Raw genomic sequence first — 16,536 nt, forward strand, 5'->3', positions numbered from 1 at the left:
TAAACCTACGGGGTTGTAACTGTTGTGTAGCAAGAGCTGCTTCTAGTTGCTTGGGGGAGTGAGAGAACCATACATATCTAATGAAGTATTTCATTATAAACACAAGAAGGTTACTAGTATCTTCTTGGTAGTGGAATTACTAGGCAAGTACTTCTTAGCCACTTGCTAAAAGGATTATTATTTTTCCAGTTAAGTAGTCTTCTCATTATCCTTTGGTTCTTACTGTGAAGTAATCAAAAGTACTCTGTATTTTATGAAGATTTGACTTGTATTAGGGTTAAGATGATTTTGACTCCTTTTCTTTTGTTTCTAAAGCAGTGGAATAAATAAGCTCTCTTAGTGCCACATATAGATACTACCTTAAAGGAGAGAAATTTAATCATGACCAAGGCCACAGAATAATGTATGACTTGTTTGGGAAACAAGATCTTTGTATTCTACATAATAAATCCCTTTCCACCTGGTAACATGCTGTCTCAGTGCCTGATGTTTTTGTTTAATTGGTGTCAACACTGTGACATTTTTGGTGTCTTTTATCATAGATGGAAGAGGAGGAATAGTAGATAGATAACACTCGTCCATTTAGATGCTGACAGCTTACAAGGGTAACAGACCATAATGAAAGGGAGAAAAGCAAAGCAAATACTAAAGCACACAAAGCAACACAAAATAGGTTCCTAAGAGGGAACAGTGATTGATTATAACTTCTGATTTTTTTCCTAGCAACAGCTGTCACTGAAATGCTTGCCCACAGACCACAGAAGAAACCTAATTATGCTTTAGTCCCATCCCCAGGCAGTATCCCTGTTGTGTGAAAAATGGATTTCCTTCTTCCAGGTTTTTCTTGCCTTGGGATTGTATGTTGCCTTTTGTGTGATGAAGACAAATCACATTGTATTTCCATATTCCTCATTTATTGAATTTGTCAAAATAGTTTTCAAACATGGACAAAATTGATCATTGCATAAATGAATAAAAACAAGAGAAGGAATATCTTGATTGTTTGACACTCCTGTTTCATCAGTGTGAGCTAATGGTATTATTGTCGTGCCCGCTTTGATGAGTTATGCTCCATTTCGGTACTCTGAGCTGTTCTAGGCCATCAGGTGACACACCTGCGAAGTTGTTGTATGCCATATGCACAGGGAAATTGAATCAAGAATTGGCAAGTGAGATTGTGTAACTTTACCCTAATTTAAGAGACCAATTGGTCAGCAATTTGTCAGTTATATTTTTAGCTTTATTTTGCCATATACTTCTTTACTATGTTTCCCTTTGCCTTCCTGCCATCCAGGAGCTTTTTGAAGCTGTTGGCCTTCTTTCATACGAATGAATGAATGCTCATCATAAAACAGCTTGCCAAACCACTCATTGTGGTTTTTAGTGACTTAGCCGGTCATTTATTTCAGAGCAAGTGACAACAGCAAGCTGAGCTCGGCTTTAAACATTGACTGCTTTTCTTTTTTCTCTTTGTGGAACTTACTATGTCTGTATGAAATGACTAGATAAGCTCAGTGGCTAAATGTTATATTGCTTTCTAGCTGTTTCCAGGCTGTGAAGCAGTGTACTCCAAAAGCTATGGGATGTGTCACCCAGTAAATAAAAAGGCTTCTGTAACAAATGATCATTGTGATATATGTGGTGTGGGAGAAGTTTTTAGCTATAAATAATCTTAAAAATTACCTATTGCAGAGAAAAATAATTCCTGTTTTTTTGTTTTGTTTTGTTTTTTTGTGATAGAACATGTTTAAATAGCATGATTGTGGGCCTAAAAACAGGTGTGAGAAAATTGTATTGGAAATGCTGTAATAGCTTAGCTTCTTGTATTTGATTTCTTTAACGATGTTCCAGCTAAAAATCTTTATAAAGTTGTTACATGGCAGTAAAAAGTGTTTGCTTTCCTCTGCTACAAGAGCAATCCAAAGTTGGATTGGGGCGTGTTCTTACACCCATGGGACGGATTGGTTGTTTGGTTTTATTTATTTGAATGGTTCAATCAAGGGAAGCTTAATGTACAAAACTGTTTATTTCATTGTTCCTAGTATCATTATAGTGTGACTTTAAACCATTTACAGCCAGTTGAATATTCTTCTGCAGGCATCTTTGAATTGAAGCCAACAGTGGTTCCAGAGGCTACTCAAGGATTAGAGGTGTGATTATGTGATTGCATCTGCAGCCAGGTCACATGCCAGGCGTGTTTACAAGGCTATAATTGGGTGCAGATGCCTATTAAACAGTAGCTGTGTGTGGGATGGGATGGTAAAAAAACTAAGTTTTTGCTCAGTTGATCCTTGGTGCAAAGAAACTCAGTTTGAATCATCTTAAAATTTTAAGGTCTTTACTTATGCAAAATGTTACTTTAAGCAAGTGCTTTTTGACACCTTAACTGTGGTTTGTTTGCAGCCATTGTTGGAAGCACCACAGTAATTACACGCCTCAACATCTTGAGTATTGAAATACAGAAGTGGAATTGGGATGTGATCACACTAGCATTGCAGGCCTCCCTGGCCCAAACCACGTTTATTTGTTAATACCACAATGTTAGTCAAATACCTTGTCTACTTCAAAGTCAGTGCTTTCTAAATCTGTTGGCTGAGCTAATTCCTTTCTTGTTTTCTCCTGTTTTACTACTGGCATGCAGTGTATCAGGAGTATTCTGGCCTTTGGAAGTATGTAACTAGTGTGGTAACAGATAATAAAGTCTGAGTGTAATCATGACAGTAGTACAGATGGGGATGCCGATATTCAGTCGCTCTGTTGTGGTTTTCAGAGAGTAATATTGTGTGGACTGTGGGCAGATGACGTGGAGCTTGAAGTTTCTTCAGTTCTGGCCTCTTGCTGATGGTGCCTCTCCTGTGCTCAGCTGCCCATCACCTGTCTCACATTGCCACAGCTTTGTGCTGGACACACAAGGCTGTGGACAGAAAGCTGTTGTGGGTGGCTTGTAACTCGCTACGATGGAACTCATCTCACTGCTTTTTTTATGCTGCCTCATATGCAGTGAAGTTTAGCATCCCTGGGGGACTGTAGCCAAAACTCTGGAGGACTTGGGAGTAGCTGGTTTGCTCACTGCTGTTCTAGGAGCTCACCTGGCATTACCTAAGCACTCCTTGCAGAGAGAGTAACTTGTTTCAAGAAACTGTAATGAATGTGTTCCCAGTCCTCTACCAGTAACATAGTTTCCAGGGACCTAACTTGCCTAATTTTTAGTTCTCTAATATTAATAAATGGTTTGGAGTAGACGTTGTATTAGAGTGCTGAAGATGGAACAGGTGATGTTTTTACCGTTGGGAGAAGTGGGTAGTTTCTCTCTGTCTTATCTTTTGCCATAGCTTTTAATAAAGAAACTTCTACTAAGTAGGCTAATCTCTTTAATGCACCTTAAATACCTTTGTTTATGCTAACGTAGCACAATGAAATCGCTTCTGCTGTTGGGAAGATAATAGATTACTTTGGAAAATGTGTTACGTGCTTCCCCTGTGGAAGGGGAACACCACAGTTCAGAATGTGGATGACTTTTTTTGTAGGATTATTTCCATACTATCTGATGTCTTGAATTTAGAAATCTGGAAGGAAGTAGTCATGAAACATGAACGTAGATGCTTTTAATAAGCAGCTATGGTTTTCAATTATATAGATAAAGGCATTTCTTTTATACAATGTTTTTTAGTTCCTAAGCACTCCATGTACTGTGTTCTTCTAAAGAGCTTTTCAGATTAGAAGTCTTTTTTAAAGTTAATCTCAAGAATAAGTTACTCCCTTTAACTTCAACAAAATAAGTAAAAGTAAGTAAAAGTAAGAGAAATGCAATAACAAAGGTAATTTGAAGAAGTTTTTCTTCAGGTATCATGACCAGAGAAACACAGTTTGTAATTATCTCTCAGAAAAAATATGATTCATAGCACACATTATCAACTTATTTCCATTTAATAAATTTTGGGGTTTGAGTTTGCCAAGATGGCAGGTGCCCACCATGCTGTGTTCTCATTCCCTTTCCTCAGCTGGAGAGGGGCTGAAAATACAACGAAGCAACTCACAGGTTGAGGTAAGGACAGGGAGGTCACTCAACAATTACTGGCATGGGCAAAACAGACTTGGCTTGGGGAAGATTAATTTATTTTAGTTACTTATTTCATAATAACAATAGTGAGCAGTGCAAACTTAAAACCAAAACAAACAAACAAAAAAACCTGAAAACCCCTTCCCCTCCCAGTCACCTGCTTCTACGTCCTCCCCCCAAGCAGTGCAGGGGAAGGGGCAATGGGGGCTGTGGTCAGTCCCTGTCACTTCATCTTGGGCTACGATGAAGTGGGCATCAAATGGCTACTCCTTCTCAGTCATTCTGCCCCTGCTCTATGTGGGGTCCCTCCCACTGGATGCCGTCCTTCCCGAACTGAGCTTGTGGGGGGCTGCCCACAGGCAGCAGCCCTTCAAACATGACTCTGTCCCATGAGGTCCATCCATCCCCCAAGAGCAAACTGCTCCAGCATGAGTCCCCCATGGGTGGGCGGCAGCTGCTGCTGCATGGGCTCCTCTCCACAGGCTGCAGCTCTGGCCCGGGGCCAGCTCCTGTGGTAGCACTCCATGGTCTGCAGCCTCCTCCAGGCCACATCCACCTGCACCACATGGGCTCCTCCATGGGCTGCCTGCTCCACCAGGGGCCTCTCCGCAGGCCTCAGGGGAACTGCTGCTGCCTGCCTGGAGCACCTCCTGCCCTCCTGCTGCACTGACCTGGGGTCTACAGGGCTGCTTCTCTCACATTTTCTTACTCCTCTCTTCCAGCCACTGTCACACAGTAGTTTTTCCCATCTTAAATCTGCTCTCACAGAGGCACAAACTTCGCTCATTGGCTCAGCTCTGGGCAGTAGTGGGTCCCTTTGGAGCCAGCTGAAACTGGTCCTTATCTGACATGGGGCAACTGCTGGATTCATCTCACAGAGGTCTTGAGTGTTAAACTTTTGTTCTTTTGTTTAAAAAACAAACAAACAAACTATATTTTTCTTTTCAACATAATCTCATTTTTATTTACATTGCCATTTTTTGGTGAAAATATATTTATGTACTTACCCAGATTAATGAAATTGTGTTTTAGAATTTCACATTTTTCTGCTACATCCATTCCTGCCTTCGCTCCTCAGTTCTCCCTCTATCCACTACATGAGGAACAAGTAAAATTCGTATTTGGGGAAGAGTACTCAGACTGTTTTTGCTCTTCTGTGTAGGCCAGAGCAGGAATAAAGGTCATAAAACGCTGTCATCACTGTTACTTAGAAGTCTCATACCTAAATGCCAGAAGCGAATATGAAGAGGTATGAGTTGTTGGTATTGGCAAATTATATTTTGATGGCAAATTATATTTATTGTAGATCACAATTAGGAATTTCTGTCGAGAATTTGGATTGTATAACTGTTTATTGGATTTGCTATTTTGCATTCACTGGAAATGAGTTTAAATGTCACTACAATACAAGTCGCTTTTGCTTGGTGAAGATGTTATGTATGCTCACTTCATTCGCTGATGTGTATCTAATATTTGTTTTTATTCTGAAGTTTCTATAAGTAAGAAGTTGGTGGTAGTTTACTGTTTTGTCCAGCGAAATTTCATGGTACATCCACACTGAAGTTCGAGAGGTGTTCAGACAGACAATCTGGTGCAGGTGTTTGAAGGAAGCACCTAGTGAGCACTGAAGTAGGGGGAAAAAAAGTCTCTCTCACACACATGCTGCATGCATGAATCTGAAATTTTTCCTCAACACCTTGAACAGTAATGGTGAAAAAGTGAACAAAAGAGAAAAAGAACATTAATTTACAAAGATTGGGTTGAGTTCATCTAAACGCCATTCAGTAAATCCGCTTCTTGTCTGTAAGTGTCAGCATGCATTAGATTAGAAGTCAGGACAACAAAGTGTAAGAACTACATTTGTGTAGTATGCTGAGGGAAAATTGAGGCTCTTTACCTGTCTGTACTTAATCCATCTGTTTTCTCATCTTTCTAATCTAAAGATTTAAACGATCTTTTAAGATGAAGGAATTTGCTTAAAAGGTACAATAGCACGGTGTCTTTGAAGAGTTGATTTTTCTATAAACTGATTTGCTTACTGGTGTGGTGTGGTTTGGGTGGGGTTTTCCTCTTATCCTTCAAGGCACAACTACGGTTATACAACTCATAATTCATTTTAAGTTGATGAGGCTTTGTGAGAAGCTGTCTCCCAGATAGCCTTTTTCTGGGAACTCACTTAGGAATCATTTCAGTTGTTGCATATGTTGTAATTGCATGGTGCAATTGCATTGTAAGCACATGCCATTACATAATTTATAAACTTTCACATCGTATGTATTTACCTCATTTGTTTTTCAATTAGATCTTTTTGATGATTCATTTATCTTTATTTTAGGTGACTTAGTGTTTAAAAATAACGGTAATAAAATAGATTTTCTTCTGAACACAGTGTGGGGGAGTAACCAGATTATAGTAATTCTGGTTTTTATTCATCCTTCTTGAAGAGAGAAATTAGTTGTTTAGTGGAAGTGTGGACCCTGGTTTATTTTCTTAACTTACAAAGTTCACAAGTGACTTTAGGGAAGAAGATACAGGTACTGTTTTCCCATCCATACAATTTAGTCATGTAAAAGGTGTGGAAAAAATACTGGTGGAATTGTTTAGGACCAGAGTGATGCTTTGCATAAGGTCCAAGTTTCACTAGTGGCTGCCAAGGCCATTTCTGTGTCTTATCACAGCAGGACCAATTCTGCAACAATATCCTTTAATGCTTTTGTTACTACAACTTCAATGTACATAGCAATGTTAATTTATTTCATCCTTGTGAATTACTTTTCGGCTAGGATCTAGGTAACCTCTGTGCGCTTTTGAAAGTTGCAGATGAAGTGACTTTTGCTTTCATTGCAATTGTGGGTTATTTTTTGATGTGAACTGTGCTGTGAACTTTCAGTAATAATAAGGCACCTTAAATGTAGCGTACCTCAGCGTGTCCCTCAGCACGTGCATGCCATGAAAGAGGAGCCTCAGATAGTTGCTTTCCTAGGCTCTTGCACCTCAGCAGGAGCTCCTGTCCTGTTTGCTCCTGTCTGTTGCAGCTCCCTTGTCTACACTGTGAGGTCTGCTCTTGTCTCACTGCTCTGCTTGCCTGGTGCCATGCAGTGACCTGGGATGTGAGTCTTTTGTTCCCACTGGTTTGGGCCACTTAGCCTGGAAAATGCTGATTGAGGTGTAGGCAGGTCAGATAGAGTAGGCAGATGTGTGCTCCAACATATGGCTGAAGAGGACTTTGTGGGGTTGACTGTAAAATAAATGCGTAAGTAAATAAATCCACAGTTGTGCAGCCATAGAACCGATGGAGTTCTGAGTGTTTGTGTGTTTGTTCTTCTCACGAGAATTATTTCAGGTTTCTTGTAGACTTTTCAAGACTAGAGGATTTGACTCTGAAATGAGAATGGAAGTTTCTCTTATCCGTTATTTGTGGTTAGAGAACTCTGATTAAATTCCTAGTTGGCTAATAGCTGCCAATAACTGAGGGTTACACATCTGCTCACCCTAAGTATTCAGGAATTGTTGGAAAAAATGTCAAAGGGAATGTTGGATTTAAATTCCCAGTCTGCTTTCTTGTGTTACATTTGAATTGATGTTTGAAGAGAGAAATGATGCACTATGATTATACAAGTTATATTTCTTGCAGTATATCTGAAATCATGGCAGGATAATTAAGATCTCGCTGTTTTTATTTTTTTTAATTTTTCTCATTTATTTTGGAAGAGTATGATGTGACAGGTGTAGTACTGGATACTAGAATGCATCAGATAAAACAGAGCAACCCTTCCTGTGAGCACATGTCATTTCATGATTGATAATGTTACTTGAGGGCTGTCCACATATGTAGCAGCCAGATAGTGAAGCAGACTTCTGTTTTGTGTTGTTGCTGTTCTGCCACTTTTCAGTGAAAGGAAGTAATATTTAGGAAGAGGTAATAAAAACAAAGGCCTGAGTATTGAACATTTAAAACAATACAAATCCCTCCCCCATTCTCCACCAAACCTTTTTTTCTTTTACCCTAAACCTGACATGTTTTATTTCTTTGAAAACATGTTTTATTTTCTTACTTAGTCAAACTAAGAGACTTTCTTAGGAAAGATACAGGAAGCTGTAGGAGATGATTATCACATGAAGGTGTGAAGGTGTGCGGATGTCTAGGCTGATTTGTTGTACTTTACTAGTTTTCTGTTACGAGCTGAGCTAACTACTGAAAAGACAACTCTGGAGTATGTACATTATGTACCATTCAAAAATTCCACCAAGGCTGAAATATGAATGTTTTAAATGGAGAGAAAACTTTGGCCTTAATCTAGCTAATGATGAACACCCTAACTTGAACACCCACTCTGCTGGTATCTTTCATTTTCATTTTTGAAAACGCCTTTACATTCTCCCCAGTTAAAAATTCAGCTGAATATTACTGTTGGAAAGACAGAGGCTATTTCATGTACCATCTCCATGCAGTGTTCACGTGAATTTTTACTTAGACTTAGCTCTTGGATGATTACTCCTCTGATCATGAGCAACAAGTGAGGAAAGCATTTATTGACTCAGATTGTATTTGTTGTCTAGCATTTCTTTGGTATTGTAGTTCAAATCCTGTATTTTTGCTGTTGAATGCAAGAATCCTGAAATGTTTTTTGTAATTAATTATGCTGATAATTAATAGGTGCTTTACAATGATCTGAAATAGATTATTATCATAGGCCTAAAAAGGACTTACACAACAGGATTTAAACATAGTTTAGTTTCACAAAAATTCCTTCCAACTCCTTGAATTTACAGCAATGTAAGGAGTTTATGCCCCATTACTAGAAAATTATTTTAAAATATTTGCGCTACTTCTAGCCCATTATTTCTGGTGTAATGTGAATAATAAAGATACGTGTGCTCCATGACCTCAGACGTTTCCACAAACTATTCAGATTCTCGCTGGGAATACTATGTAAGTAATCTATTACAATTCTGTTTTATACAAGCCAGGTTAATTAAAGCCATGCATATATGGTACCACAATGGGACTAAGTAAAGAACTGAGCTAGCACATTCCAGTAAAATATTGTGTAGATACACCTGTGCTATGTTAAGTGTTTTTGGATTAGAATTTGAGAAATGATGATTCCCACTCTCATGCTTAAGCCATCGTCTCTTTATATCTGGATCTAAAAATGTACTTGTCATTGCAGTTGGGGAAAGGAAAAAGAATGGCTGTGATAGCTTAAAAATAATTGGCTGCTTCTTATTACAGAAAATGCCAGAAGCCTCAGAAGATCATAATCATTGGAAGGCCTGTTGACTTCTGTTTTTTGATAATCTGGAACATCATCAGTCTGGCATGGCGCAGGGCAGTCAACAACTCGATGTGCAGGTACTCCATGATCTCCGACAACGTTTCCCTGAGATACCTGAAGGGGTGGTATCTCAGTGCATGCTTCAGGTATGGTGAAGAGTTTAAAGGTGCCTATGTACTTCTGTTGTTGTAGCATGAAAACTTCTTAGTAGTCTACTTGGAACATAAATTCTCATTCTTCTGGTTTTATTTTGAAGGAGTAGAAGACTCTGTTGCTTGCTTTTTTATTCTGTCTTGTACATACAAGATGTTACCATTCCTCCACTTGCATTTGTGTTTTATTGTTGTTTTTTGTTTTTCTTGCTGGTTATTCATCCTTGCATGTGTGACTGTATGGACACAGGATTAAGGAGAGTGGCTAACAGGGTGGTTATTAATGATGGCTTCATCAAGAAGCATCAAGAACATAAGTATGCTGGAGGAGGTTTTAATACAACTCCTTCCTCCAAAATAAGGAACTGGCTTTACCTAAAAACTTAAAGTTTTTCAATCTTTGTGGCATGGATGCTGAGGACTGACCTGATTAAGTTTTTTCTTATGAAGGCAAGTGGCTGATGTCTTGGGACTGTGGTTCTGGTTATTATTATAAGGTCTGTCTCCCAGGTGTTCTGTTAGATTTGTGTGATACATCTGGATATTCCCACTGACCATTGGAGTCTAGCAGGGGAGCTTGACAGGAGGGGGAAGTAAGCAGGTAGAAGTATCCACAGAGTGAGAGTCATATAAAGTTAAGTGCTGGACTATTCTCTTTTTCTGTCATGTTCAATTGTCTTCATCTGAAAGGATGCTGAATGTCCGTGTTAGCCTGGTAGTGAAATTTGGTGAAGTTTTGACTAAGTCTTCACTTTAGTATTAAGATATGAAGCTAAAATGGATGAAGAAGGGAAAAGGGAGTTCCCTATTTTAAATTGATTGATTCATAATTTAATGTTTGTATATTCAACTGCTGGCATCACAGAACAAATCAAGCTCTTACAGGGGTTATTTGGTCTTTCCCCTGATGTGTGAATAAGCCTTTTTTTTTTTTTTTTAAGCTTTGAGCCTGGAAATCTTTAAGACAGTTAAAACTATGTAATAATTATAAGGGGCCTTTAGGTAGAAAAGTACTCAGCTAAACTGTAAAATAAAGGTAAAACAATAAACACATGGGTAAACAGTAAAGTGATATCTGCATCTCTGCTTGGACTCTTCAGAGTGTGCAATTTTGATCTAGTTTAATTTTTTTATGTTATTAGAAATAATTGTGCATTCCTGTTCTTTGCAGAAGATGCATAGAGTTAGAACTTTTAATTTCACCAAATCCAGACTTGATTCTTATATCATACTGTAGCTAGCATTACCATTGTATTTTGCTAGATGCAATGTGAGCTATGTACTACTTGCTATGACCTGGTAGGTAAGATCTTTATTTCAAAATTCATATCTGTGTCAACTGCTATGAGGTCTGCCTATTGAGGCTTGATTGCAGCTTCAGTTGAATGCTTGTTGAACTTTTAGCAGTGGCTTGTTCTTTTGCCATTTAAGAACACAGGTGTCCCTTCTTCTTCCTAGAACAACAACAATCTAGATGCCTGTTGTCGAGCCCTCGCACAGGAGAGCAACAAATACTTATATATGGAGTACCATAGTCCTGATGACACCAGAATGAATAGAAATAGCCTTTTGCACATTAATCTGGGTATTCATCCTCATACCAGCTATCATGCAGGGGATGGAGCTCAACTTAATGGTGGTCGTACACTGGTACATAGTTCAAGTGATGGACATATTGATCCACAACGCACAGCAGGTAAACAACTGATATGCTTAGTTCAAGAACCACATTCTGCTCCCGCTGTTGTGGCAGCTTCTCCTAATTACAATCCATTTTTCATGAATGACCAGAATAGAAATGCAGCTACTCCTCCTCCACAGCCACCTCCACAGCCATCTTCCATACAACCAGGAATGAACACGTCTGCTATGCAAGGCCCTCCCACGTATATGCACATACCTCGGTACAGTACAAATCCCATTACTGTTACAGTATCACAAAACCTCCCATCTGGACAGAGTGTACCCAGAGCTCTACAAATTCTTCCACAGATTCCAAGCAATCTTTATGGGACTCCTGGCTCTATTTATATTAGACAAACATCTCAAAGTTCTTCAGGACGACAGACTCCTCAGAATACGCAGTGGCATTCGTCACCACAGGGCCCAGTTCCACATTATACTCCCCGTCCTCTACCTGTGTATCCACATCAACAGAACTACCAACCTTCTCAGTATTCTCCTAAACAACCCCAGATCCCTCAGACAGCTTTTCGATCACCACCGGCATCCCAGTGTCCCTCTCCTTTTGGCTCTCCTCAGCACCAAGTTCAGCCTCCTCAGCTGGGTCATCAGAGTTCACATGTCTTCATGCCTCCTAGTCCTTCAACTGTCCCACCTCATCCATATCAGCAAGCATCCCAGACTTTTCAAAAACAAAGCGGTCACTCCGTGTCGTATCTTCCTCCTTTTGCTGGACCTAGTTTATCCAAAGGTTCCATGAACAAAATAGAAATTACAGTTGAGCCACCGCAAAGGCCTGGGACTGCAATGAACAGAAGTCCTTCACCAATAAGTAATCAACCATCTCAACGAAACCAGCACCCGCTGTATGCAGCCACTACTCCTCCTACAAGCTCTCCATCAAGAGGTATGTCGGGTCAACCCAAACCTCCATTTAGTGTTAATCCAGTATATATTACCTACACTCAACCAACTGGACCTACAGGTGCACCAACACAGTCTCCTCGGGTAATGGTATCTCAGCCAAACCCAACTATTTTTAAAATCACAGTAGGTCGAGCACCGACTGAGAATCTTTTAAATTTAGTGGACCAAGAAGAGCGTACTGCAGCACCAGAACCTATTCAGCCTATTTCTGTAATCCCAGGATCTGGAGGAGAAAAAGGAAGCCATAAATATCAGAGAAGTTCTAGTTCTGGATCAGATGACTATGCTTACACTCAAGGTAAATGCTTTACCCTTGCAAATTGTATTATTGTAAAAGGCATTTTTAGCTTGATTTTGCTACTTGTTAAAGTGGGAAATATCGAACCTGTACAGAGAAGAAGACAAATCATGCCAAAGATCATCTAATCAGTTTGTTTTTTAAAATTGTACCAAAGTTTAGTCGAATACATTAAGAATTTCTGAGGCTCATAAAATTACTGTGCTTTTGACAAAAGAAAGGGAATTTCTTAAGAGAACACTACAATGAATGAACGTATGCCATGTATTTGGTTTGTAAATTGTGTACCATGTCGTAAATTTACATGTGGATTTTATTACTTTTTGTTTGAAGAACTTTGCAGTACATTTAGTTGTTCAGTACTGGGTGCTTTATGGAACTTGAAGCACTAACTTCTGCAAGGAATTTTATTCTTATTTGTTTTAGCTTGAAGAGTATGAAGTAAAAGAGGAGAGAGGATTGCAGCTAAAATTGCTTCTGATGTCACTATAAATTGTGTTTTGTTTTGAAGGGTATTAAAATAATTATTTTGAAGAACTTGATCAAAAGCTCACTTGTTGCACTTAAAGTTTTCAAAGAGGAGGAAAAGCTTGGTAGACAGATTTTAGGATTTGTGTTCTGCTGCATGGGGACAGATTATAGTTAGTCTTAATGCCATGTGTAGAGTTAAATAATTCACTCAAGAAAGATAAACACAAAGTGGTGAAAACTAAACTTTAGATGAATACTGCTTTTCTCAGGGTAACCAGCTTTCTAGATTTGAAATGTTTGAAATGGAATAAATGAATCACTCTGTAAGCATTCAAACTAATCAGTTGGGGTAATGACAGAATGATAATCAACAGCAGATATTTAAAGAATGTACTTTGTTTCTAAATTTGTGTTTGGAAAGAAGAGTCTCTATTCCTGCATTGCTCCTGCATTGCAATTCCTGCATTGGTTTCCTTTCACTTGAGACAGCTGAAATAATGGTTATAAATCTGTTCTTGATTTATTTTGCTTTCTGTTTATTGAGCTATTTTAATTCATTGACAGAGCTGTTTTGTACTTGGTAAACCCAATTAGAAATGTTATTTTGAGAGAATGCTAGTAGATCTGTAACTCAGGTCATATGATTTCTTTGGTAATGTTTGTTTTCCAACTTCACAAAAGGTAGTCATTTATGTTTCACATATGTTCTGAAATGTAGAAAGCTGTTTTTGACTTTTGAATCTGTGTCTAGATTTCCATGTTTGGAAAACAATAAAACCAGCTAGTATGTGCCGTTTGGGCTGTCTGCTTTTGTGGTAATACCACATCTGGAGCTTTGTTAGCCTTTGGTGTTGCCGCACTGTGAACTCTTAACAGAAATAAATTGTGGAAGAATAAATGTTATACTCTGCTACCACTGCGGAGGCCTGAAGAGGAGTATACTTAACAGCTTAATGTAGGGAACAAGATCACTTCATTTTCTTCTGAATATGAACCATTGTGAAAACTGTTACCAAAAATTCATTCTGGTGTCTGTACTTCTAAGGTTTTGTAGCATAAGTCAAATTTGATCAGTTGTACCTGAGGTATAATACTAAGCTATGTAGTGAAGCCATATTCCATGTTAAGTTGGAGGAGTCATGTGAAGACAGGATTTGACTGTAATGGTGGTAAATCATACACCCTAGTACCAGTACGTTCTTTTTTTAAAATTAATTCTGTGATCTCCTCAAATGTACTCGAGTGACTTGCATTTACCTCAAAAAGTAGAGAACGGTTTTGATCAGTAATATTGGAACCTATATTATAAGAACATCTCATGTTATTCTTTGGATAGGATTTAGTGTTTATTCTTTGACCAAGAATTGGTGGTTCCATACCAAAACCAAAGTATAGTGCTGTTGTTTTGCACAGAATACTGACACATGTTAAAAAGTCATTTTATGCCACTGCATTTTTATCTTCCCCCGGTAAGCTACATCACGTTGTTGCTTACTTTTTCTATATTTTTTTTCCAGCAAGAATGCAAGTATGTGTGAGACTTTATTTTTTCTCTTTGCCTGTATTAGATAGAGACGAAGAAAAGGGGTTGGTGGTGGCAGGTGCTTTGTATGAAATGTCATTTTTTTCCTAAGTTTTCTACAGCATCTTCATGTATTCAGTTTGCTGAAAGATTGTTACATGGGTAGCATGCTTGTCTGAATACTAGCAACAAATTTCTCCTATTTTTCTCTTTCCTGGTAGACTTTCATCGGGTAAAACAGCTAGGTCAGAAAGTGTTAAGCATCACACTAACAAACTTGGCCAATTTTGCATCATGATGAAATACTCAGGACTCTCTTCCTGCAAAAAAGTATTTTGTAGCTAGGCAAATTTCTATAGCTGAGTGGCTGCTCAGAGAGCCCAACATCAGCTTGCAACTGGGAGTCATAAGTTTCACTGTCATGACAGAAGTATGAGAAAATGGTTGATTAACAGCAGGGAGAGGTGAGAGGGCAGCAAATTAGTTGTATTGTAGAATTAATGACTATGAAAAACCTGAGCTTCCCTCTCCCCCTGCCAGCTCTGTCGCTTCCCCCCCTCCCTCCCCCCCTCAGGATTCTCATGTGTAGGCTATTTTATTGAAGTTCTGTAGTTCTGCCTTTGAGCAATGCTGAATGTGTAGTATTGATAATTAAAGTACTCCCTGAAAAGATGGTTGTCCCTCTCTCTGCTTGGAGTACTGCATCCAGATGTAGGACTGTTAGAGGAGATCCAGAGGAGGCCACGAAGATGGTCAGAGGGCTGGAGCAACTCTCACCTATGAAGAAAGGCAGAGAGCTCCGGGGAGACCTCATTGTGGCTTTTTAGTACTTAAAGGGGGTTATAAAAGAGATGGAGAGTGACTTTTTACTCAGGCAGACATTGAAAGGACTAGGAGGAATGGTTGTAAACTAAAAGAGGAGAGACTTAGATTAGATACCAGAAGGAAATTCTTCACTGTGAGCATGGTGAGGCATTGGAACAGGTTGCCCAGTGAAGCTGAAGATCCCTCATCCCTGGAGGTGCTCAAGGACAGCCTGGATGAGGCCCTGTCCAACCTGATCCAGTGACTGTCATCTCTGCCCGTGGCAAGGTGGTTACAACTGGATGATTCTGAAGGTCCCTTCTATCCTGAGACATTTTATGGTTCTGTGAAAAGCAAGGAATACTTAAGTATTTAAATATTCCTTCCTATACTGCATACTCTGGAATAGCACTGAATAAACAACTTAGCAGTCTAAGGGCTAGCGTGTCAGACACTGTTGGAACAGTAGCTATGAAGTGTTATCTTCTGATCTTACCTCTGGTATTTACTTTTTTGTCAGTACAGTATTAACATAATTAGGTTGCTGTTCTATCCTGAGAAGCTGTCTGCTTGTACAGGTGCCTTTTGTATTTTTTGAGATGAGAAAGACCAAATGCAAAAAAAAAAAAAAAAAAAAAAAAAACTGACCAAAATGGTAATATCAACTTCAAGTTACTATTTTTTTAATTTATTCTGGAAGAACTTTGTCCTAAATAGCATCTTCACGCTGGTATTTGGCTGCATGTTTATGATCACATTCTTTTCCAGAAAGGTCACTCATGAATCTTACATATAAGCTAAGAATTCAGTTTTCCAGCTTTTTTTTTTTATGTTAGTAACTATTTCTTCCATGTGAAATATTAGCCTTGCTTTTACATCAACGAGCAAGGATGGAGAGATTAGCAAAGGAATTGAAGCTTGAGAAAGAAGAACTTGAACGCCTGAAAGCTGAAGTCAATGGCATGGAGCACGATCTAATGCAGAGGCGGCTTCGAAGAGTTAGCTGTACAACTGCAATTCCAACAGTAAGCAATTTGTTAGTATTTTAATTCAAGATACAAATTTATTTCTTACGCTTTCATGAAATAAGGCAAAATATTTGGGGGTATATTATACTTTTTAAAATCTTCAGTATTTGGAAATGATTTTTCTCTTAAGTTCTTGGCTTTGTAGTAAGCCAGTTCTTAACATTTAAGGAGTGTGTATGTCTGGTTTTCTTAGGATTCACAACAGACCTAGTGAGACTTGTATATGTGTGTTTCTCTGGGCCACAGAACTGAATAGACAATTGCTTTCGTAACAACCTGTAGAAGCATGTGTCCAAGTCTGTCTGTAGTGTC

General features: G+C 38.8%; 1 protein-coding gene across 4 annotated transcripts in view; it reads left to right on the forward strand.

Moving 5' to 3' along the window:
• Window positions 1-16,536, forward strand: part of TAB3 (TGF-beta activated kinase 1 (MAP3K7) binding protein 3) — a 44,203-nt gene that overhangs the window by 16,395 nt on the left and 11,272 nt on the right. Inside the window, exons 2-5 of one of the 4 annotated variants that reach the window (XM_068686854.1) lie at window positions 9,297-9,485; window positions 10,950-12,081; window positions 12,226-12,399; window positions 16,061-16,221. In XM_068686854.1, the coding sequence (XP_068542955.1) occupies window positions 9,384-9,485; window positions 10,950-12,081; window positions 12,226-12,399; window positions 16,061-16,221 (1,569 nt within the window). In that variant the 5' untranslated portion in view covers window positions 9,297-9,383. Of the gene's footprint in view, window positions 1-9,296; window positions 9,486-10,949; window positions 12,400-16,060; window positions 16,233-16,536 lie in introns of all 4 variants that reach the window. The other 3 variants (XM_068686865.1, XR_011097958.1, XM_068686843.1) reach the window with 3 other exon arrangements.

The sequence above is a fragment of the Anas acuta genome, chromosome 1 (assembly GCF_963932015.1).
Source record: "Anas acuta chromosome 1, bAnaAcu1.1, whole genome shotgun sequence".
Classification (NCBI taxonomy): Eukaryota; Metazoa; Chordata; class Aves; order Anseriformes; family Anatidae; genus Anas; species Anas acuta.